Here is a 25,950-nt window from a genome sequence, read left to right on the forward strand (position 1 = left end):
TCCTGTGAGTGTGCCAGAAACCTATGATTGCAGAATGAAATTACAGTCTGGCTCAATCTGGTTCTGACAGATACTTAATGTTTTCTTTAGACTCGGTTTGAATTGTTTCCATGAAATTCATGAAAAAAATAAAGGCCATATATCTGTAAACAGCAAAAGGCACCACTTCAAGATCTGTCTCATATATCTGCCGAGACCTGTTGAATGTGCGTTTACATGGGTTTTAAGACAGAGGTGGGTATTCATCATTCTCATTTCAATCTGACCATGGACAGATACAGGCGGCTGTCAAGGAAAGGGAGAAGAGATTTTTGCAAGGTCTGGTGTTATGTATGACATCCACATTACATAGAGAGGGAAGTGTTTTGGAAGAGGGAGATGTCGACATTGGTGGGAAGTGACGGTACAGACATTTGATGATGCTCGGTGGAGAGGGAACTTTCGAATGTCAGAAGCAATGTTATGTCTTCTCTGTCAAAAACCTAGACGACAATCCAGAATTCACCAAGCTGCGTCTTGAACACAGAGTCGCAGTTGCAGTATATTTTCTCGCTACAACAGGAGACTATGGCACCATAGCCAATCTTTTTGGAAAACACAAGTCCACTGTCTGGTGCATTGTGCATGAGGTGTGTAATTCCATTTCCACATACATATTTAAGGCTGTGGTCAAGTTCCCTGAAGGCGAAGAACGTAAAAGGGTTATTTCAGGATTCCAAATGAAATAGAACTTTCTAAATTGTGGAGGTGTTATTGATGCAATGCACCTTCCAATGGTGGCCCCTCAACGATTCCTCTCTGATTATGGGAATAGAAAGGGGTTCTACTCAAGTATCATGCAAGCTGTTTGTGGTGGTAAGTACAGGTTCACTGATGTCTGCATAGGGTGACCAGGTCGAGTTCACGATGGAAGGGTGTTCTCAAACTCTAAGCTGAGGGCTTTGGCAGATGGTGGTGAGATACTACCGCAGACGGCAGAGATGATGGTCCGTGTATGTCCTACTGATCAGAAAGTGGGTATGTCCGTTGTCATCATCACATACCTTGCGTATCCATTGTGTCCTTCGCTAATGGAACCATATACGTGTAGTAACAAAGGTGCTCTGACGGGGGAACAATCTTACTTCAACTGCAGACTGAGCAGCTAGTGCACGCATGACTACTGAAAACACATTTGGCCACTTCAGGGGGCGATGGAGACGTTTATCTAAGCGCGCTGATGAGGATGTGGAGTTTGTGCCAGTACTCACTGCAGCCTCAGTTGCCGTGCACAACATATGTGAGAATGAGCACGAGCTGTTCGACCCAGTCTGGCTGCAGGAACAGGGGAGTGTGGACAACAAGTTCATCCAGATCCAGTCACTGGATCAGCTCTTCGAGAAGCACAGACTGCACAATCTGCCAGTGAAAGACAATGAAGACTTTCTGATGAACATTTGAGACAGTGATTACTCTATCCATGTTTATTAAATGAACAAATAAGTTGTAATCAAAACATTTCTCTATTTGAAGCTTTGAAGTGAAGAATACATGACTTCAGAACAAGAGTTTTGTTTTGCAAACATAATCAAATTAAAGAAATAAACTGCTCCTGCAAACAGAACACTCTTTGTTTAACTTTAAAATACATAAAAACGTCAGTCATAAAGTTTAAAAAAAAGACTGCTGCCACTGAAGGAAATGAAACGGAAGTGGAAGTAGTGAAAACATCCTACCAACTCTCTGGGGTTTTGCAGAACATTTGTCGTAAAAATTAAGATGTTGTTGAACAGACTATCATTAAAATATTGACGCATTTTACTGTTGGTTAGGAGGGAGGTGCAGTGAAAGGGATAGCCATGTGTTAGAGAAGCACGTGCACAAGTGCCGACAAGGTATTTATTCATTAACCTGTGCTGTGCTGTCTCCATGGTTTCTCGCACACCTGGTTGTCCCATTGTCTGCACTCCTCTCTCGTAACAAATAGTGAACTGTGTCAATATTTCAATGATAGATTCTTAAACAACTTTTTTAAGGACAAAAACTCAGCAAAAACCTCACCGAGTTGGTATGATGTTTTCATCACGATCAGCGTTTCATTGATCATTTTATGTTTTCGAGTTAAGAGTGCAGCCCATCGGTCCGCTTTTGAGCCAAACGGACCATAGTCAAGCGTAGACCAGACAATCCAGTGATTGACAAAACTGGTGTCGATCCAAACAATTTGTAGGATGACATGACCGTGACGTCATCTGGTTAACACAACACCCTCAGTCTTCTCTTTTTCTTACACCTTGCCATAAAAGGTGACTATGCTTGTCGTAAGAGGCGACTAACGGGATCGGGTGGTCAGACTAGCTGACTTGGTTGACACATGTCATCGGTTCCCCATTGCGCAGATCGATGCTCATGTTGTTGACCACTGGATTGTCTGGTCCAGACTCGATTATTTACAGACCGTCGCCATATAGCTGGAATATTGCTAAGTGCGACGTAAAACTAAACTCACTCACTCACTCACTTTTTCTTACTCGGTTTGATTACCCATATAGACACAATGTGGAGCTCATTTCTGGTGTCCCGCTCCGTGATATTGCTGAAATACAAGCGGAGTACAACCATACTCAATTTCTTGCACGGTTGGGGCGATGGTTTGGCCTAATGGTTAAAGCGATCGCTCGTCACGTGTGATTCCCCCCCACCCACCCCACCTCCCGCGCGCTGACACAACATATGAAGACCATTTCTCATGTTCCCGTCATAATATTGCTAAAATATTGTTAAAACGGAGTAAAACCATTCTCACTCACTCTTACACGGTTGGACGCTGAAGATGCGGGTTTGAAGATACTTTTTCGAAAAACACCCAACCTCCTCTATTGACATAGGTGTAAATGGATACCCATTAACATGAACCGGTAAGGTCATTTAACCTGAAATTGCCTCACATGCAGTTGGCGTTGTTTAATCATGTGGAACCTTGAATTCGATTGCACGCTGCACATTGCGCTGTTCACCCAGCTGTGAACGGGTACCCGGTAAGATACGCTAGTAACGTAACTTAACCTTCCATTTCTTCAGAAGCAGTCTGTGAGTCGGTGAGTTCGGTTTTTCGACGCTTTTACCACTAGTCTAGCAATATCACTGCAGGGGACACCAGAAATGGGCGTCACACATTGTTCCCTTTCGGGAAAAAAGAACCCGGGGCTTCGGCGTGACAAGCCAACGCTATAGCCACGGAGAAGTTTGTGATGGATGATCATATGAGGTTAGAATTAAATTTGATTGCACACTGCACCACTGGTCGAGAAGAAAAAATAGGGGTACTTCAAGCATGCTTTATGGTGGGGCTAAAGATGGGGCTAAAGATGCATATTTTAGGGATACAATTGAACAGTGATTGGAAATACCAACAGTTAATGTGTTTTCCACATTTCAAAAAAAAAAAAAAAAAAAAAAATCGACGGAAAGACCACTGACCGATGCAGGGAATAGCTGTACAGGTACTGATCCAACGTTAAACAATGTTCATTCACCCAAAGGCTGACATCATCCCCAAATTTATCGAAAAATTAATGTCAAGTTGAAATCTAAAATCTGGAATCTATTTCATATAGAGGCATTTCGCAAATCTCATAGCCTTGAAGAGAAAACAAGGTGAATAAACAGTAAACGGTTTCAATGTTCAATGGAGAATGTATGCACATAATACCATCTAAAACGACAAACGTTAGCTTAAGAAAAATAACCTTTAAACATCCAAAGTTTGAGTGAAATAACTATTTCCTTCCTTGGACATTGGATTCTTATTCTTGAAGATGTCGTTGTCTCAATGTCTCACTGAAAACAAGATTATCTTTTTGTTCGTGAGCGACCCGACACGACTAACCCGATCGAGGGATCAGGCCCGCTGACTTGGTTGACAAACTGACAAATGTATTCCAGTGGCGGAGATGCTCCTGTTGTGTTAATCATTGGATTGTCTGGTCTAGACTCCATTATCTACAGACCGCTGCTCTATAGTTGGAATATTGCTGAGTGCAGCGTAAATATTAAACCAGGGATAGGCTCCCTGATTAAACAAACCATTCGTGACAGCCAAGATCATATGCCGATATTATTATCTCTCATGAACCAGGGAGCCTATATAGAGAGTATATATAGAGTATCCCTGCATGAACTGACGAAAAAACACCCAGTTTTCAATGTTAACTCTACAGTGCTTTCCCACTCAATCCGTTATATTATATGTATATATTCCTTCAATTATTATATCAGTGGAATAAAAAACCCATTCGTGTCAATTCTATTCTAGACATATTTTACTCCATTCCGTATACGAATCCAAGTTTTGTATCATGAAGAATGACTCACCTGTCCAATGACATACCTGAGAGGTGAGAATGTGTTACCTGCGCATGCGTTGACGGATGTTCAGTTTTATGGGACAGGCTAATCAACTATCGGGCTTGAGTTCTGAGTGATATTTTAAGGCAGTATGGATCTGAGGAGGGAGCTGTGGCTCTATTTTGCTGTTTGTACAGCTCTAATACTTACAGGTAAGAATGATCAAACATTGTTTTACCTGCGCGACGTATGTTTACCTGTTTTGGCTGACTTCCTGAAGTTGACGCCGTGTTTTGGTATGGGGAGCCATTTGAGAGTCTGCTGAACATTCTTGTCATCTTTATCCATTTAATTTATGGATTTATTGTCACATCTAACTGCCATTGTGATCTAAAAACGTTACAACGTCATTGTGTCATGTTAGTGGAGAGGTACGAGTTGAATAGGTTGTGATAAAACTCGCACAATTCAAATTGGTCGTCAGTTGTTATTTGGTCGGGGAGTAGTTTTAATTCAGTATACAACAGCCCAAAAGACATGTGTCTATGCAACACAAATAACCACCTTACGGGCATGGTTTAAATCATTTGGATAAATTTCCTTACGTTATTGCGGGCCCATTCTATACAGTATCATGTATTCAGGTTGATGGATTGTGGTCTGTTGATTACAGAGGTGAAATGTTTTGTTCATGGTTGGGTGTAGCAGTATTCCAGTTGACACAGTGCTTCAGTCTAGACAGTCTGTTGATTACAGAGGTGAAATGTTTTGTTCATTGTTGGGTGTAGCAGTATGCAGTATTCCAGTTGACACAGTGCTTCAGTCTAGACAGTCTGTTGATTACAGAGGTGAAATGTTTGTTCATTGTTGGGTGTAGCAGTATGCAGTATTCCAGTTGACACAGTGCTTCAGTCTAGACAGTCTGTTGATTACAGAGGTGAAATGTTTTGTTCATTGTTGGGTGTAGCAGTATGCAGTATTCCAGTTGACACAGTGCTTCAGTCTAGACAGTCTGTTGATTACAGAGGTGAAATGTTTGTTCATTGTTGGGTGTAGCAGTATGCAGTATTCCAGTTGACACAGTGCTTCAGTCTAGACAGTCTGTTGATTACAGAGGTGAAATGTTTGTTCATGGTTGGGTGTAGCAGTATGCAGTATTCCAGTTGACACAGTGCTTCAGTCTAGACAGTCTGTTGATTACAGAGGTGAAATGTTTTGTTCATTGTTGGGTGTAGCAGTATGCAGTATTCCAGTTGACACAGTGCTTCAGTCTAGACAGTCTGTTGATTACAGAGGTGAAATGTTTGTTCATTGTTGGGTGTAGCAGTATGCAGTATTCCAGTTGACACAGTGCTTCAGTCTAGACAGTCTGTTGATTACAGAGGTGAAATGTTTGTTCATGGTTGGGTGTAGCAGTATGCAGTATTCCAGTTGACACAGTGCTTCAGTCTAGACAGTCTGTTGATTACAGAGGTGAAATGTTTGTTCATGGTTGGGTGTAGCAGTATGCAGTATTCCAGTTGACACAGTGCTTCAGTCTAGACAGTCTGTTGATTACAGAGGTGAAATGTTTGTTCATGGTTGGGTGTAGCAGTATGCAGTATTCCAGTTGACACAGTGCTTCAGTCTAGACAGTCTGTTGATTACAGAGGTGAAATGTTTGTTCATGGTTGGGTGTAGCAGTATGCAGTATTCCAGTTGAAACAGTGCTTCAGTCTAGACAGTCTGTTGATTAACTTCAGAAGCATTGATATATGAAACTTGGATATGATGACAGGCTTCAAGTTCAACACTTTGACCATTTGTTGCACTATATCACCCCACAGTAGGGCCACACGGCTCTATAAATAAATAATGTATTTCTCTCAATAATACTATCACTAGTATCAGCCCTAAGGGAAACTCAGTTACTATACGATTTATATTAAAAAAACACCATGGTTTTATCATGTTATTAAATTAATGCAATATTGTATTGAAACTCCTCTCTCGCCCTCTGCTGCCCGAACATTATTTCAATAGACCCACATACATTTATGTCCCTTAGAGCGTTCTTTATCATGTTTACACTGTGTTACTCACACCTTGTGACCAGTTCAGCAAACACGGACGACATGCTTGCAGCAGTAGACCCATGAAGGTTCCGGGGTAGAATAGGCCATGCTTGCCGTATAAGGCGACTATGCTTGTCGTAAGAGGCGACTAACAGGATCGGGTGGACACTTGTCATCGGTTCCCAATTGCGCAAATCGATGCTCGTGTTGTTTATCATTGAATTGTCTGGTCCAGACTCGATTATTTACAGACTGCCGCCATATAGCTGGAATATTGCCGAGTGCGGCGTAAAACTTAACTCACTCACTCACTTGCAGCAGTATTAAATGTACAGAGCAGTTCTTTTACATTCCATATATGGAAGGTGGTCTCTGTTTGGAGTTTCAATTATTGATTTTAGGCAAGTTGTAAGGGATAATTATTCTTTTATTGCATCAACAGGAAGCTAAAGTGATATAATATATGCCAAAATATAGTACAACACTGTGCCTTTAAAAACATGCAGGGATCAATTCCATCCATGATTCTGAATGACTTACATGCAGACTTCCTTTACTTCCAAACAGCACACGGTGACATCCTTGATATTCTCTTTTAATACCTTATTGAGAATTTCTGGTCGGAAATGTATTTTATAAACTAGCCAGTGAGGATTGAGTGTTCAGTCTTAATGACATGTCCCATGCTTTGTCAAAAAAGCTACTAACAGGATTAGATGGTTAGACTTTCTGACTTGATTGACACAGGCCATTGTATCCCAGTTGCTTAGATTAGAATGGAAGTGCATGCAATTGATCACTATATTGTCTGGTCTCAGCTTAGTGTTTCCTCCAGAGCGTTTTAGCATGTTTAGAAGGGCATTGCGCCCTGCCCTTTTCTTCTGGTGCCCTGCCCGGTAGTTGCTAGTTGTGACGGAGCACAGGAACAGACTGAGAGTCAGCAACTGTAACAAGCATCTTATGATCAGCATAAACACTGACAGCCACAGTGACACCGACTTGGAAACTGTTGTGAAAAGCTTCCTGAGAAAAAAGCAAAGGAGACTGTAGGTTAATAATACATGAGGCTCAATCTGATCATTTTGTTTTGTTTTTTGTATTGTGGTTTGTGCCCTTTTCAAACTAGGGTGCCCTTTTCTGTGGAAAATTCACCCTGCCCTTTTTGTGGTCTGGAGGAAACACTATGGCTCGATTATTCACATTACATATGGCTGCTAGTGGTAACATTGCTGAATGGGGCATTAAACAACAAAGAAGTAAATAATCTTGTTAGAGCATGACAGATTGTATTTTTGTTTTACAGATTTTTGTGTCCCTAAAACCTAAAGGCAGGCAAAAAAATATAAAAAATCCAGTCAAAGTAATGTTCCTTCTAAATACTCAAAGTATTTTACTTTTGGCAAATTTTGAAGTGAATATGGGTTAAAAAGCAATCTAAAAAATATTTTCTTGTGAGTTAAGATCTTATTCTTGAAAAAATATGGCAGCCGGATCCGCAAAAAACAAGAACTATGGAGTATGATGTGTGGATCACCGCTTACAAGTATCAATCAGCAGATTGTGTGGTTTAGATTCAAACTTTTTACTTGCTTGAATAGCATTAAGAAAATAAAAAGAGATAGAGTCGTCACACTGAAGTCCAAGGCATGCTTCCCTACATGGGTACAATTGTGTGAAGCCCATTTATATTTTCCCTACCTTTATAGAAATTCTACTGCTGGAATACTCCTTAAATTGGTAGTGTCAGGCAATAGCGCCAATGTCTGGCACAACTGAAACTGACACATTTGTTGTTACTTTGCAGTGTATGGAGATGACCCCATCGTGACTATCCCAAACACAACACCACAGGTCGACTCAGTTGATGGATACATTAAGTGCCCAAAAGACCAGGATGCCTTTCTCACCTGCGCCGTCACCAACAAACCCGTTGACAGTGACGTAAGTGGCAGTAGTCTTGTCAGAACAGATATTTACTGTTCTACTTTAGACATATTTACAGGTTAGCATCACAATGTGGTATTTTTACTTATTCACACTTAGTATTTCTAAGAAGGAAAGAGTTCTGTGCACCTGTATTCTTTCTTCTGCAGATTAACAAAGGTAATGCAATGTGGTTCAACAATTAATTTAGGGGCTTTTAATTATTTTTGTGAGTCCCCAAGTAATTGTTGTGTGAGTTTTGAGAATAATTCTAGCAATTTTCAATTTATTAATATTATTTGGGATGGGGGAACAGGAGGAACTCTTACCCCTAAAAATATTAAGATCATTACGACAAAGTGTTTGCAACCATGGTAACGCCCATATATTTACTTGGACGTAGAACTGTGGTATTTCTGATCAACTCATGTCATTCAGAGATGAGAAAATTGCAAGTCATGCTCTTCTGGAAAGATTGAGGACAGTGGGGTAGCCTTGTGGTTAAAGTGTTTGCTTGTCACGCCAGTGACCCAGGTTTGATTGCCAACATGGGTACAAAAACTACAATGTGTGAAGCCCATTTCTGGTGAACTTTGCATCAATATCTTGGAATATTGCTAAGAGTGGGTCCTCATGACAAACACTGTTCTAGCCACTACACCATGGAGGAGGTGCGAGCATGTCACAGAGGATCTGATGGTTCATCTGTAACTATTGTAAGTTCCCAAACATTTCTGTGAAATAATTGATCTATTATTGTGTTATGTCAGCCTCTGTGTGATGATTTTTAGTTGATTTTATGTAATTGCATGTTATGCTCCAGGTGAAATGGTTGGTGCAAGGCTCAGGTCCCCTCATCTCTATCAGCACTGATCTCAATAGCGAGGACCCCTTCAAGTACAGTTTGGAGAAACCCTCACCCACGGCCTGGAGGCTCAAGATTCAGAACGTGCAGGTTACAGACGAGGGCAGGTACACATGCAGAGTACAGACAGGCTCACAGAACTACGCTTGGGCCGTTAAAGACATCAAGGTCACAGGTGAGCCTTATAACATAATTGATCTGTGAAGATCTGGGTTAGAATTGATCTTCAGTAACCCATGCTTTTGTAAAAGGTGAATACCTTGATCTGTAATCAAGATCACAGACTTGGTCGACACATCATCATATCTTAATTGTGTAGATTGAAATATCTTGATGTTGCTCTCTGGTCCAGACTCAATTATTCACAACCTGATGCCATACGGCTTGAATACTGGTGTGTGCAGTGTAACACTAAACTCACCATATCATAGCTCTGCCTCTGGTTACTAAGTCTTGTACAGGCAGACAGATGTCAAGGTCATAGCTGAGACATAAATGTGCTTCTTGTTAGTGTTACTAAATACAAGGCAAGCATTGGCTTGAGACATGATCAAGGCCTCCTTTCGCAAAGCGCTACAATGTTGGTAAGTCACTAAAGTAACTTTCTAGCAGTGTTAAAGAGTGGGAGTTAAGGTTACCCTCAGTAAAGATTGCTAAATTGTGAAAGGATGGATAAAGCTTCTGTCTAGAGTGATGAAGATCCATTTACCTCCTGATTTGTTCAGTGGATAGTGTCTCTGCCTGGAGAGTAGCAGGTCAGTGGTTTGACTCTCAACCATGATGTACCAAAGATTGTTCAAGATGGTACTTGCTGTTACTTATCTGTTTTCCTTAATGTTCTTTTTCCGGTTTAATTCTGCAGAATATTTAATGAGTGAGTTAATATTTACACTGCCAATACATCAGCCATATCATGACAAGAACAGTTTATGCATTTAAGGGGTGGTGGCAAGGCCTGTGTGGTCGATTCCTCACCTTGGTACATTCATGTGTCGAGCCCATTTCTGGCCTCCCCTGCCTTCATATTGCTGGAATATTGCAAATATCGGCATAAAACCAAACTCGCTCATTATTAAAGTGCTTTGTTTGTCCATGTGATGACGCGTCAGTGCTCATTGTCTTTTCTGAACCAGAACTTCAAAATCGTTCACTATTTCTTCACCAAACTTGGCACATAGATACATCTGGTGGTGTACTGGTGCCTTGTGGTAGTTTTGGATTTCTAAATAACATACTTTTGTGTTTCCATGGCAACAACATCATCTTTGAGTTTGGTGTGTATGCTCTGGAGCAGAACTTTAAAACTGTTGGCTATTTCTTCACCAAATTGTCACATAGATAGGTCTGATGGTGTACTGGTGCCTTTTGGTAGTTTTTGAATTCTGAATAAAATATTTTTTATGTTTCCATACCAACAAGTTTTTCTTCAGCCAAAAGAGACAGTTGTGTTCCTTTTTGGAGCAGAAGTTAAAAACCTTTCAGTACTCTCCTGGGTTCCACTCTGCCATATACACCCCAAAACATCATAACTGGTAGACATCTTCATGAAGAGTATTTTGCCATTGTGGGGGTATTGATGACATTTTCTCTTTGTTTCACATTAAAATGAATAAATTCATGGTGTGAATTGTAAAGATTGGCAGATGATCATACAGATCAAATCTAACAGTAATATATTTTCGTTTGTCAGTTTTATAGTTTGGTTGTTGTTGCAGAGGTTCCAAGGATTTCTGATCTTGCAACAAGCAGTGACACGACTGTGAAGGAGGGTGACAGTGTTATGATGAGATGCAATGCAACTGGACGCCCCTTCCCCATTGTCTCCTGGAGTCGGATGGCTGGAGAGCTCCTGCCTAGTGGTGGACAGGAGCTACAGGTGGGACAATCTCAATTTCAGTTACGCTCACCGTGTATGCCCAGACGCAGAAAACCTGTGTACCTGAGACACAAATTATCTCAAATACGTAGTGGATATAAAAACTTGCATCATTGTTGATGCGGTGCTACTGGGCCCTAGGTTCAGAAAATCTAACTAACAACTTACTTAGTTTATTGTTTGCCAGTTGATTAATTACCGACCTGCTTCACCTATTTTTGTTATTAAACAATCACAGTTGATGTCTTGATGAAGGTTCTGTACTGAAGTGGACTCCCAAAAACATGCCCATGACTCCCTCTCATGACACCGTGTGTCATGATGACTCTTAAATTTTCACGTCTAGGGCAAACACTGCACAGAGTCTGTATAGACTGCTCAGAATTCTCACAGCAGCCAATCAGCTGAGCCACATTTGCAACCAAGCTTGCCAATGTGAACAAAGAACGGCTGCAGCTGCCAAGGTTTGTTCACAGTGCAGCTCAGACAAATTGGCAGGTCTGAAACTATTGAAAAATAATTATGCACGAGCTCCTTCTACTTCCTTCAGGGTAGTTTTGTGTCATTTGTGTTTAGTTTAATTGATTAGATAATCTGAGAAGTGAAAGTGAGTTGTGATTGGTACGACAGTTGTAACAATATTTCAATAAGTATTTTACAAAACAAAAACTTTTTTTTGTCTTGTGAGAGCACCCCCACAGGACCCTTCCTGGGCCCACAACAGGGTAGAGCAGGTAACTCTCGCTGTCTGCCTCGTACCTCACTTTTCATACTGTCATCGTTGAGGACAGTCGTCCATTCCCAGCTCTCTACAGATAAGCTAAGCTTACGAAAGTGAAGTAGAAAATAAGTGAGTTAGCACCCAACTTTGTATGTATGGTTCCTTTTTTAACGCACGGACGCTATCAGGAATCAGTCTTTTTTATTCATGAATTGTTGTAACTTTGCGTGGTGCCCGTTGCTTCCAGCCATGTGGTCGGTAAGATGGCGGACGGCACGTTCCTCGTGGTTGATTTTTCCAGCCTGGTCAAGACTTTAGGCATGGATAAGGAGTACTACGGGATTATAATATCTAACATGCTTACTTTTAAGTCATTATATGTAAAAAGTGAGTTGTCTTTTAATTGTTGTTGAGTGATGTGCTAGTTACTTAAACATGTTAAATATTGTATCCTTTATGGCTTCTCAAGTTATGCACATGTGTCTGCTGTCTATACAATATAGGTGTAATAGCTTTAATTCTTTAACAGTTAAATACCGCTCGTGCGTACTATTGTTTCTGTTGAATATTCAAGTGCATTTGATGGATCAACAGGACCAGTGAAGGTCCCGGAGTAGAATATGCCTTCAGCAACCCATGCTTGCCATAAAAGGCGACTATGCTTGTCGTAAGAGACGACAAACGGAATCGGGTGGTCAGGCTTGCTGACTTGGTTCCCATTTGGGCAGATCAATGCTCATTTTGTTGATCAATGGAGATTTTGTTTTGTAAAATATCATTTAAATATTGTTACAACTGTCGTAGGCATTTAAAATGGACATTTTTATGCTATATACGTACCTTAAGGAGGACATTCTTCAAAGAATTCATAACCTCTACAGGTTTGTATAAGTTTTAGGGACATAATACACGTTAACCACTGGGTTTCATCTGGCACACTCTGACACGTGAAAATTAAGTCAGTGAGCTTGACCACCTGATCCCAGTATTTTCTCTAACGACAGGTGGTGGTGTCGTCTAGTTGTTAAGTCATCTGCTCCTCACTCCAAAGACTCAGGTTCCATTCCCAACATGGGTACAATGTGTGAGGCCCATTTAAGGTGCCCCCTGCAGTGATATTGCTGGGATACTGCTAAAGTGGTGTAAAACTAGACTCACTCAAACCTCTCATGTCAGAATCTCTTTTGTTCCAGGATAATTACCTGAGGATCCCGAGTGCCAGGGCTGAGCATGCTGGCATCTACAAATGCACTTCTAAGAACTTTGCAGGCCAGGACTACAGGAACATCTATCTGCAGGTGAAATGTAAGTAGGCCCCTTAATAATAAGAGCAGTAATAAGAGCCAAATATGCATTAACTTCATGAATTCACAACTTTTTATGCAATGCTTGAAGACCATTGTTACTAAATTTATGATTTGTCGGGGTGGGGCCGATGATGATTATTTTGGAGAAACGTGTACATGTGAATGATCCCTCCTAACCTTAATTTTCAACGTAATTTAACCTTTAATTTAACCTCTAGTGCATGTGAATAAAAATTATAGAGTGAACTGGAATGCATTTCAAGGGGTGTTAAATCTAATTCCTTCACTGACTTATTGTTTCCAGTTTCACCGCGTGTCATGGCACAGAGTCCCAGGGTTGGCCAGGCTCCTGGTTACTACAAAAGTTTAATCTGCATCGTCAAGGGCTACCCTGTTCCAACAACAGAGCAGGTGTCTTGGTCTCATTCGTTCAGCCCCATATACTCACAGGGGAGGTAAGTCTCACCGAGTCAACGCCATATACTCGCTGTGGGGTAAGTCTGACTGGGTCAGCCCATATACTCCCTGTGGGGTAAGTCTGACTGGGTCAGTCCCTTATACTCCCTGTGTAGTAAGTCTCACAGGGTCAGCCCTTTATACTCCCTGTGGGGTAAGTCTCACAGGGTCAGCCCCTTACGCTCCCTGTGGGGTAAGTCTCACTGGGTCAGCCCCTTACACTCCCTGTGGGGTAAGTCTCACAGGGTCAGCCCCTTACACTCCCTGTGGGGTAAGTCTCACTGGGTCAGCCCCTTACGCTCCCTGTGTAGTAAGTCTCACAGGGTCAGCCCCTTACACTCCCTGTGGGGTAAGTCTCACAGGGTCAGCCCCTTACACTCCCTGTGGGGTAAGTCTCACTGGGTCAACAACATATACTTCCAGGGGAGGTAATCCACACTTGGTCATGCCCATGTACTTCCATGGTAGGTAATTCTCACTTGGTCAACCCTATATACTCCCAGGGAGTTGAGTCTCACTGGGTCGGCCCCATTTACTCCCTACCTGTGTGGATATCTCTACTATAACCTAAACAGAGGTATCAATTGTTGTTAGTGTGAACTCTAAAGGGATGTAAATTTTACCCTTCCACATTTTGATAATTTACAAGGCCTTCCTCTCGTCTTGTGAAACGGAACATTTGCAGTATGACAGGTTTGTTTAGCCTTACTGTTGTACATTATTAATGACTTGCCTACAAGTGTCATTAAACATGTCCATGTACCTTCAGATATGAGATCACGAACATACCTGGAGCCTACAACCGTATCACGAGCATCCTCACTATCAAAGGTGTGCAACCATCCGACTACGGAAATTTCAAGTGTGCTGCTACCAATGAACAGGGAGATGGAGAAACTACCATTGAGCTATATGGTGAGTTGATACATTTCTGTCTCCAGCCATAAGATGTGTGTGGTCTTGCACATAGATCTCAGGACACAAATCAGTTGAAGTTAAGCAATGCTGGTCGTGGAGAATCCTATGATGGGTGACAGCAGCTTGACTCCTGCGGGTCTCTAGTTCTTCGGTCCTGCGCCACAGTCAACCCATTGGAACTGATGGATCAGTGAAATTGTTTATCTTACCAAACATGCCAGTGTTAAGTTTGAACTGTTTGAAGCATGGCTATTGAATCATGACAAGGACTACCAGAATTAGGCAGTTGGCCGATACTGACAACAGCCGAAGTTGTCTCCCATCTATCGATATACATTCACAAAATATTGGTAATTTCTGTAGATCATATGTGATTCAATTATTCGAGATAAAGAATTACTAACACAAAGTACCACATGAATTCCCATAGTTTGGCATTCCAAGTGGGTAACATGGAAAATATTACTGGCTTGTACTGGCTTGAAAATGATGGAAGCATGATCAGAAAATGACATTTATGTGTGAGGTAAAATACACAGTGATATACATATAATGTACTTTATTTCCTCTAATAAGTGCAAAAGCGTTGGGTATGGAATTGTTGATAAAAATAAGCATCGGGGTGCTTATTAGAGGAAATATGGTATTCATATACAAGTGTGATGTCTGAATCTAATGCAATAATATTGTGTGTCTTGTTCTCTGCAGCATCTGATGAGCCCACACCGGACAGAACTGGAGTGATCAACAGTCGCTCATCTGCTCTGGTCATCAGCACCGGCACAGTACTGATGCTGCTCTTCACCTGCCTTCTCCATCGTCTGAACTTCTAAATGTAACAACTCTTCATTGGCTTGGGAACATGATGCTCTTCTGTGATCTTTTGATAAACCAGGCACGTACACATTGTAGTGCTGTTTTGAAACTTGTGCCAGATAACCAGATAACTTTGGTTTGACATTTAACATACCAGCAAATTTTCTTCAGAAAACGTAAGAGAAATCCAGATTTTGACAGTATCATCTGATATCACAGCTGTCTTTGTATGTTTTATGCCAGTGGAGACAATTGTCTTTTACCTTTTGTTTATAGACATATTCATGAATTGCCCTGTGGGTGACAGCTGTACACCCTGCTCCAGTGTCAGGGTTTGTGGTGTAGCAATACAGTATTATAGTACAACTCCTGTACTGTAACGCATATGATGCGCATTGACAACAGAATCTGCATCGCTAAATGCTTCAGGCCTACTTGTTTCTCTTTAAAATATGCCATCTTTGTTCTTCTGAAATTGGAAAACAAATAAGTGTTGTAATTTACTTGCAGAAAGAGAGAGAATATAGGTATATATAACAGGATACAACTTATATAGCTTGAGTATCATCAGGATATGGATGGTATCGTGTCCAACCATTGTGTCAGGTACTACACACGTAGATATATTACATAGCCTGCAGTGGTATGATACGATTCCTTTTAGTACTTCTGTTGCTTTCACACTTCAGACATCTTCAAAATAATGTTTGAAAATCATCAGAGGACATCACCATAGCCAATTATTGGTATACTGTTCAAAATGAACTAAAGCAACTGTTATCATTTGTTTCTGAATAAAGATAACTTGTTACATAATGCAATACATGGTTTGCCAGTCGATGTACTGTTTTCTGGGCCTTACTTTGGGATAAAATATTGTATCATTAGTAAACCCCTGAAATCATTATATTGCTACACTACCAGTCTTATACCATAACTGGATTTTAACAATTCAGTTCATAATTCTTTATCCATTTGCGCTTTTCATCACATGTGTAAATATGTAGTAATGGACTGTAAAGTTATCATAGCTAGGATGTTTTCATATTCTTAATTTTGCCAGTGGGATAGAAGAGAACTGGAAACGTGTGTGAATATCTTTTGACAATATTTATCAATAAATAGAGGTAAGTATTCTTGTAGTCACCATCAAGAGCTTCTTGCATACATATCACATTTGTTCCATTTGAGAACATTTCATCAGACAACGCCTTCAGAAACGTTTACGTTTATTCTTGTATTTGCCAAATACAACACAGTTTGGAGGCTTAAAGTAATTTGTATTTTAAGTATTTGTAGAAGGAAACAGATGGTCGCTCTTTGAATGATAAAGTTATATTAAAGTATGGTGCTGGTTTTAATTCATTTGGCCAAGTAAGTTATTAACAAATTTTGAATGTTTTGTTTTAGTCATTGTGTATAGTCCCTGATTGTTAGCAAGCATTTTAGTTTCATCTGACATAACAGGGTCAGATCCAGAGGAGGGTGAGAATATTTTTTCCTGTCGAGCATATCCCCTCTAACCTTTGGACTTAGTGATTTATGTGAATCCCCACTTCTTCCCATTCCTTGATGCACCCATGTGTAAATCTTGACTTAAGGTAGCTTGACATCGAGATATGTACGTAAGCTTTTCCAAATGTTTATTGTCATGAGGGTTATACAGAATTAGCATGTCATGTTCATATTTTGTATCTATATCTGTAGAGAAGTTTTTTAGCAGATATTGTAAGAATTGTTGTATCACCATGATTGGTGAAAGAATATATAGTTAAATAGTAATTGGCTCTTACAGTCTTGCCAAGTGATCAGAGTTGACATGACTTGTAGTAGAGAGTTATGTACCCTAGCTCTGCTAGGAGTTGCTTTTTCTGGATTATGATTCTTGGTCTACATTTAATGATGCATGTGGTATTTTCAGTTAAGTATTCTTGTAACATGAAATGCTTACAATTTTAAAATAATTCAAATTTACATATTTTAGTCATACGTTTTTATGTGGATGTGTTTTGGGGATATTAACATAACAATGTCAATATGTCAAAAAACAAAGTAAGCCCTTTTATCCATGTACATGAATTATTCTATGTAATAGTAAATGAGCTGATCGATAGTTTTGTGTGGAGACATATATGCACAGTACAGGTAATGACCTACCACAATTCAATGATGTACATACATTTAACATACTGATTAATCCATCTTCATCTGTATATAGCAAATCATGTAACCATGAGAATTCATTAAAATTAGAATGAGTTCTTTATATTTCCATGCAACATTAGCATTTTTCATTAAATATATTGGTTAAAAGGGACAAAATAGTAACTGATTTGCTTTTGGAACTATCCTGTATTTCGATAATGCTTTGTAGAAATGTTAGAGGAAGTCTAAAATTTCAGAAGTAAAATCAAGAATGTATTTGTTAAAGTTTTGAGCATACCACCTGAAACTTAATTGTAAAAGGGATGTTTTTTCCACTCCATAACAAATAACCCAAGCAGTTGTACCCACAGAGCTCTGAGTCAGACTGACTGTTTTTTTCAATCATCCCGTTATAACGGTTGATGTCAATCACATTCAGCATACTAATGTGATCTTAGATAACTCCTTCTTTCTTTAAACTGTGAAGGCGTCAGTTTGAAGGATAGAAATTTTCAGACTTTCCCTAAAGCAATACAAACATTTTTATGCTAATTTTTTCCTTACAAAATTAGAAGTATTTAAAACATTTGTGTACAAATTACACGAGAATGATCAAATTGTATTTCTGAGACTTGTCTTTGACACTGAATATATGAATATTCCTAGTGCCTTTAATAAATCTCAGACTTTTGCAGCTGATTTAATAAAATATCAACATTCCAGAAAATGTGTTAAGAAATGACATGTACATATTTTGATAATAAACCAATTTGTATTTTCTACTTACCTGTGGAGTTGTTTTCTATAAGTTAATTCATTGCTGCCAAATGGTGTATGTGGTGTCTAATGTCACACACTTAGTGTGATAGTGGTTTGTAACTAAAGGAGTACTGACCAGACAAGCCAGTGATTGATATCATGAGCAATCCATGTTTTGGGGTCATGATGACCGATCACCTGGCCTGACCATCATGTACAGTAATTTGCTCTTACATCCAGCAAAGGTTGGTGAGTATGGGTTTATTCAGAGTATCCTCCAATGTACGACACTCACTGTCTGTAAAGTATTTCTGAAACTTCCCATCATCATACACATGACTGGCATCACATGACAAACTGCCATAGTGAAATCACTTGGCTGACACAGGTCATTGGATCACATTTGCATAGATTGATGCTCATGATGTTGATCACTGGATCATCTGGTCCAGACTATTCTTTGCTGACTACTGCTATAGAGTTGGCATATTGCTGAGCATGGTTTTACACAACCAACCAATCAACCAACCACACTGAAATCAACACTTGAAACCATGTTCAGTAGATCTTGAGGAATCGAAAACATGCAGATCTGAGGTATGGAATCCCAGATGGTTAGAGGTTTCAGAGAGCATCAGTTCGGGAAAGAAGAAGCAGCTGTACACACATTAGCATGTACTTAGACATGCACCTTGTCATAAATATCGCACCACCCACTTTCACTAAGTAAAACTGTATCTTCAACCTTATAAAAATGGTGCTTAGACAAAGCACATCCAACTGTTCATATGACCTTCCGTCAGAGTTCAGTCTGAAAATTGACAACACAAGACCGAATTTGAGCACTAATTGAGGGTTTAGTTGTTGCAAACAAAAATCCCTGTAAAATAAGGTGAAATAAGTTTGGCTGCCGGGGTCGTTTAAGCAGACAACACAATTCACATTTCATTTATGTCACACACACTAGTAAGGTCCACAATAACTGTCTGGCATAGTAACTGCCTTACACTTGGATAAAATTAGCTACACACGTCTCGTGCTGGCCACCAGATGTCTTGATCATCCCAGTTGGGGGATCTACAGCCAGTCATCATACAATGCTTGCGTTAATTCCTGAAATCCTGATGGTTTCTATAGGAACCCCATAAAAAGTAGCAGACATACTTGATGAACAATATGAATGAATGGACATAAAACATAAGATGGAACTGCTTTTGTTTTTTTGGGGGAAGGTCATGAAAAAAGTATGAGGACACAAAGCAGGTTGTCCAAAAATATTACAAGCATTAGAGACGGGTAGTTATTTTCAAAACATATTTGCATAAAAAATCTCTGACCCATCCAATATTCTAAATATCACTGGTCCCTTAATCTGGTGTGTTTGTGAAATTTATAGATAAATGTGGTACATACTTCTTATGTGGCTACACAAACAGACTGAGAGTGTGTGCTTTACGATTTATGGTAATGTTTTATGACTTAAAATAAATGTCATTACCCAAGCAAGGGGTTGTGGGGTTACTTAGAGGTTAAAGCAACAGCTTGTCACAGAAGTCCCCGGTTCAATTCCCCATGAGTATAATGTGTGAACCCTCTTCCAGTGTCCACTGCTGTGATATTGCTGGAATATTGCTGAAAGCTGCATAAAAGCTGCATAAAACTCAACTCACTCACAAGCGTACATTCCATCATATGCTTTTAGGTAGCCCCTTAGAGGTTCCAAATCTTGTATCACATGGTAATGATTCCTGGGCAGAAAAAAATTCCTTTTCTGTTGGGATAGTTCCCGATGTATTCTCATCTGGAAAGGGATCTTGAATATCAGTGTGTGTATAATACCAACATCAGACCTTTCTGTCTTCTAAATTTTCTTTCTTATGGTCTGCCATGTGACACATAAATTCAAACAAATATGCAAAGTGTTCGGAACATAATCTGCAGTTGAAAATTTGGTCCTCCTTATAGTCACTGACAAATTGCTTAGCTTCATCATGATGTCCAAAGACATGATTCTTCAGATCTGAGACCTTTTTTAACTCAAAATCACAGATTTTACATCGAAACACATGTGTCATTTTTACATTCCTGGAATGTTCACTGTTGAGATTGTATATTTTATCACAATCTAAACACCTCTGCAAAGTGTGCTTAGCACCAAATGCCGTATTAGTCTCTTGAAGATCATCCAGAGGGATGTTTTGGAAACACTCCTGCATATGTTCCCCAATGAGCTGTTTTGAGGCCTGGGGTAGGTATCCCTCTGTGTCGTACCAGCACATCCCACACTTGTTGCACATAAGCTTGTGACTCTCTAAACTGCCATTGTGAGTCAACGCATGGTTCTTCAGTCCTGTGATGTAGCTGAATTTCTTGCCACACCACATGCATACATGCTTGTCTGCCTCCCTGTGAATTGCCATGTGCTTCCTTAGCATGTTTTCATAAACAAAACCTTTAGAGCAGTAATGACAGATGAAGCTGAGGTGGCTCTCCATCTCATGTTTGTACAGAAGAGGAAGGCCTGGGAAGACACCATCACACTTCTTGCATAGGTAGGTCTTTGTTGGTGAAGATGATGAGGGTGTTGATTTTGAGACAGGTGATAAGGATGGGAAAGAAGATGAGCATGTGACACTTGATGAGGGTGGAACTGTTTGTGGGGACTGTGAACTCTGATTGTGCTCTGGGTCATCCTCTACAGCATATAAACTACCATCAGCTGCTTCAGACCCTTGTCCAGGGCAAAACTCCTGTGTGTCAATTTTTGAGATTTGAGACCTACCCTCACTTTTCATCAAATGCACTTGAGGTGGTATTTCGTCCTTTGCCAATCCAGAAGGACCCAGAACCTCCGGTAGAGACCTTAACACTGCCAATCCTTTCTTTAGATTATTCAGAGGAACAGACATTTCTAAACCACCAATCTTATTCTCAAGGCCATTGGATTCTGTGTCACCTTCCACACCCAGGTCGGAAATAAGATTAATTAGTACAGATTCCTGTCCTGCAGTAGAGGCTGTGGAGTCTTCCTTCAGGGCAGTGATGGCCTTCTTCACAGCTTCATTGGTGTGTGTGTACAAATGTTTCTTCATGACACTCTGATAGGCAAAAACTTTCCCACAAAAGGGACAGGTGTGGCTTATGTCAGGGTGGTCCCGCAGCATGTGGAGCTGTTGGGCTGCTACATGCTGGAACACCTTCTGACACTTGTGGCAGGGGTAATAGCCTGCATGACTAGAAGGGGCTTCTAATGTCAGGCATTGTGCTTCATGCTGTTGGAATTTCTGGGAGTTTACAAAGATCCTGCCACACTGGCCACAATAGATGTGAGCAGAACTGGCAGCCACTGTCCTGTTTGTATTTTTTGCTGATCTTTTATCTGATTTGGATTTAACACATTCCTGAGTTGATGTAGGATCTGTCTTAGTTTTCAATTTTCTCCTTTTCACTGGTGACAGAGGCAGCATATCTTTTAGCTCCTTTTTCTTTCTCTTCCGTTTAGGTCTGGTGCTATGAGTCTGAACAGGTACACTTTCAGGTCCATCTTTCCTACCTTCAGTGTCAGCCTCTAAAACATCAGATACTGTGCAAGTAGATGAAGTAGATTCATCGATATCTGACCTTCTTTCCTGGGGATGGTTTTCTGCTGAACTGGCCTTTTCCTCACCAACTCTGAACTCTTCCTGTTTACATCCAGATTCAGACAATCTCATTTCAGTTGCACCCTCACCATCAGTCTTTTGAGTATAACTTGGAGAACATGCATAAATACCACATTTGATATCTGAATTCAGTGTTCCAGGATTGGTAACTTCTTCACAGCTTGTGTTGTAATTAGATAAATGTCTATCAGAGCCAAGCTGACTGGTAGTGTCATCATCATCAATTCTAACACTGACTGCATCATGACCATTGTCAGCTGGTTCTTCCTTGATGTGCATGCAAAATTCTCCACTAGCAAGAGGAATTTCAATCCCTTTAGATATTTCTTCACTATTGTTAAGCGAATCACTGGGGGCCTCTTTGACACGGTTACCTTCTCTGGACACTTTTCTTGGCCTTCCAGGACCTCTGGTACCAGGAGACTTAGGAGGTCGTCCAAGTCTCTTCTTGGGTTCGAGACATTTTGCCAGCCTCTGCGCCTCTTTAGCTTCCTTTGCTGCAGTCTCTTTCTCCATATTCCTTTTAATGTTAAGAATATCTTGGACAGTGTATGTCAGTTTTATTCCTCCAAGTGGACTTGTGGATACCACTGGTTTCACTAAGCGAGATGCCTCATCATCAACAGTGATCTCTGATTCTTCTCTGGACGGAAGCTTAGTAGTGTCCACTCTCTTATCTTCCACTAGAATCTCAGCATGTGCCTTCTGAATGTGATATTTGAGCTGAAAGGCAAAGCGAAATTCCTCATGACAAACTGGACATACTTTATTCTTGTTTCCAGTCTGAGAGGTGTCTGTGTTATCATCTGCAGTAAGATTTTGAATCATTTTGTTGTCAATAAGCCATTCTGGATGAACTTCTTGCATGTGAAGATTCAAGTAATAAGGATGAGTGTAGATCTTGTTTCTGCAGATGAAACAAGTCTTACTGTACCGAGCTCGAGGATTAAACTTTCCTTTTCCTCCTTTGTTCCTTGAGTCATCCTCTCTACTGTTTTTCCTCTTATCATTTTCCAGTGTCTCTGGGTGCACCTTCTGCATGTGAAACTTCTTATGGAACTCATATTGAAACTGTTTGTTGCAGATTTCACACACTTTGGGATTGACTGATTTGATTCCCACCATTTCACTATTCTCTACATCATACAAGGCATACCTTGCTATCATTTTGCTATTGTCCTCTTTGTCACATGGGAGTCTTTCCTCCATGCTATGTGAGCTTCCTGAATCTTGAGACTGAACACTGTTATCGCACATACCATGTTCATGTTCTTCTTCTCTGTCCATGTAAATTTCAAACTCGGTTGAAGTCTCATGCTCAAGACCTTCTCCGCGTGAACATGGGGAATCATTTTCATATTCAAAACTAGGATTTCTTTTCACTTTCCTTAATCGTTGTTGTCTTTTAAATGATTTCTTTAGCTTTACCTCATCCTCATCTTCTTCCATCTCTTCTTTTAGATTCTGCTGTGAACCCTGCAAGGTAAACACTTCCTCCTTGATATGAACATTGGTATGGTTGTTTGCAATGTTGTAGCTGTCATCCACACTCTCTTCTTTGATGACAGGATGTCCCACATCCGCATCCACAGTTTCTTCAGCAGCCTCTCCTTTGGATATATGTGGAGAGGACTCATTCACTGTGTAATCATCATCGGAGTCAGTGGGACTATACTCTGTCTTCACAATACTGTATTTACCAATACCCTCATTCTCAAAGTCATACGACACAACTTTGTAGTCATGGATTCCAGAATATTCTGTAGAACATTTCTGAGAGTTACCCATGTTGTCATGGTCACCAGAGTAAGTCTGTGACATAACCAGGAGGTCATGTCTGTGACAGTCTCCTCCAGGACCTTCTTGGTATTCCTGGGACATGGTGCCATAGTCTTCATCAGTGTCAGGTTCTTGCTTGATAATGATATCTCCCTGAATGTAACATCCTCCTCCATCCATGTTACTAATCCACCAGGATCTGTTTTATCTGTGAAGTACTGAATGCTTCTTCATTCCTGTCAAATTAAGGCATACATGCGACCATTCTTCCCTCTACTCCTGTGTGTTTGCTCACACATTAGATTTTGTAAGTCTGAAACAAAAAACAAAAGTGTGAAAATTTTAGGAAATGATAAAATAAAGAGTGAGTGAGTGAATGGCATGTTAGATCGTCGGAGGTTAATGGTCATATCGTGTGACATGAGATCGATGTGGTAGGAATATCTTGGTTATAACATGGCATATCAGTTTTAGATTAGTGAGTGAGTGAATTCAGTTTTATGTCGCTTTTAGCAATGTTCCAGCAATATCATGATGGGGGACACCAGAAACAGGTTTCACACGTTGTACATGTGGGGAATCGAACCCTGTCCAAATCAACTGATTTGGTACCTTAATAAGTGTTTCATGTATCTGTGTCTTTACATGTAAGATGTATCTTAATCAGTCGGATATTTTCCAGACCCTTCACTAATGAAACCTTACAGTCATCCCTGCCATCATGTTTGTTAATCATGTCAACAGTGAGTAAGTATGGTTCTTTTCTGCTTCTAACAACATTCCAGCAATATCATTCTGGAGGACAAGAGATATGGGCGTCACACATTGTGGGGCAGCCAAGTGGTAACAGTGTTCGTGGCCAAGCCTTAGACCAGAGTTAAATTCCTCATAGGGGTACAAGGTATGAAGCCCATTTCTGACGTTGGCCCGCCGTGATAATACTTGAATATTGCTAGAAGCAGCATAACACTTAAAAAACTCACTTCACACATTGCACCCATGTGGGGAATCGTACCCAGGTTATTGGTGTGACAAGCAAACCATTTAACTCATAGGCTACTGAAATTATCATTTCTAATATCAAAATTAATATTATTTTTGATTGCTGAATTATCTTGATGAAAGGATTAAAACATCCTTTAAATGACAGCTAATATTACCTATCTAATTACTTTGTGTAACATTCATGTAACTGGGAGATAAACGTCATGTGTTGGTCAATTTGTTATTGGCGTATTGGGTGTTATTGAGTATTTGAAGCTATGCATGATGTTTATCGACATGGAGACACAAAAATAAACCAAAATATCCGCACATGATTTTCTCTCTGCACTCTTTGACATTTGTAAGTATTCAAAGGCATAGTCTTGCAATTTCTGGGAATTAAATACCATTCGATCATATTTTCCAAACAATCGGATTAAAGAACCCAGTGACTTTTGGTTTTCAATTTATGAAATAATTGTTGACATTGACAGAATGATGTAAACATACTGTTATATTGACAAAAAAAAAGACTACATCATGTATGGGAATTCTTAATTGATTTTCTATATGAAAACACCTCCAGTATGCATAAATAATATAAATATGCATTCAAAACGTTAAATAATAAATTCCTTTGGAACATTTACAGCAAAATGTATGTCGTTTGAAGCGCATACACATGAAACATTCTATCACAAATTAACACAATGAAGTTCAATAATGCTGATAAAATTTACGATTTCTGAAAACAAATTGCAGACCTTGGAAATGCAATATGGCCGCCATAGAGAAAACTGATAAATCGGCCATCTTGACCGTACCACCGTGCAATTTCCATTCAGTTGACATATACGGCAACGATCCTAACATGAGACTTAATTCATACAAAAGAGGCACGTTATCATCGTGAAGACTGAGTGTTGAAGAAGCAGCACAATGAATGCTATCTGGACTACCACATAGTACGGGCGATCAAGATGTTGCTATTTTGAGATCAGTGATTCATTGTTTGTACAATCCTGACTGAACAATGATGGGGTTGCAAATCATCTGACTCTGTTTGCATTCTTACCTGTCATGAAAGCCCTTTGATGAAACTGAAGTGGAACTAAAATCAAGACTCGACTGACTGTATTAGCAGTGGCGTTGACAGCTTCAACTGGGAGGTAGAAGGGAGGTAACTCCTGCTGGGCAATTCAGTTCTCGTCATTTTGCGGTGAAATTGTAGATCAGGGATCGAATCTCATTATTCCATTTTACGCATTTTTGTGTGTAACTGTGTGAAACATATTCACTTCTATCCATACGAAATGACATCGGCTTAGGTTTTTTCGTAATATATGAGCTCTCAAACAT

At 40.1% G+C, this 25,950-nt stretch overlaps 2 protein-coding genes across 2 annotated transcripts; one reads left to right on the forward strand and one right to left on the reverse strand.

Annotated features, from left to right (window-relative positions):
• Nucleotides 1-4,378: 4,378 nt before the first annotated feature.
• Nucleotides 4,379-18,189, forward strand: LOC137290581 (protein amalgam-like). The gene is made up of 8 exons (XM_067821625.1): nt 4,379-4,538; nt 8,185-8,321; nt 9,127-9,343; nt 10,884-11,044; nt 12,959-13,070; nt 13,377-13,527; nt 14,298-14,443; nt 15,155-18,189. The coding sequence occupies exons 1-8, from the start codon at nt 4,478-4,480 to the stop codon at nt 15,277-15,279; spliced, it is 1,110 nt and encodes a 369-aa protein (XP_067677726.1). The 5' UTR covers nt 4,379-4,477; the 3' UTR covers nt 15,280-18,189.
• Nucleotides 18,190-19,009: 820 nt separating this feature from the next.
• On the reverse strand, nt 19,010-25,758 carry LOC137278542 (uncharacterized). Its single transcript, XM_067810972.1, has 2 exons — nt 25,667-25,758; nt 19,010-23,920 (listed from the first exon to the last, which is right to left on the reverse strand). Exon 2 carries the CDS (start codon nt 23,785-23,787, stop codon nt 20,011-20,013), a length of 3,777 nt encoding a protein of 1,258 aa, XP_067667073.1. The 5' UTR covers nt 23,788-23,920; nt 25,667-25,758; the 3' UTR covers nt 19,010-20,010.
• Between the last annotated feature and the right edge of the window lie 192 nt (nt 25,759-25,950).

The sequence above is a fragment of the Haliotis asinina genome, chromosome 1 (genome assembly GCF_037392515.1).
Source record: "Haliotis asinina isolate JCU_RB_2024 chromosome 1, JCU_Hal_asi_v2, whole genome shotgun sequence".
Lineage (NCBI taxonomy): Eukaryota > Metazoa > Mollusca > Gastropoda > Lepetellida > Haliotidae > Haliotis > Haliotis asinina.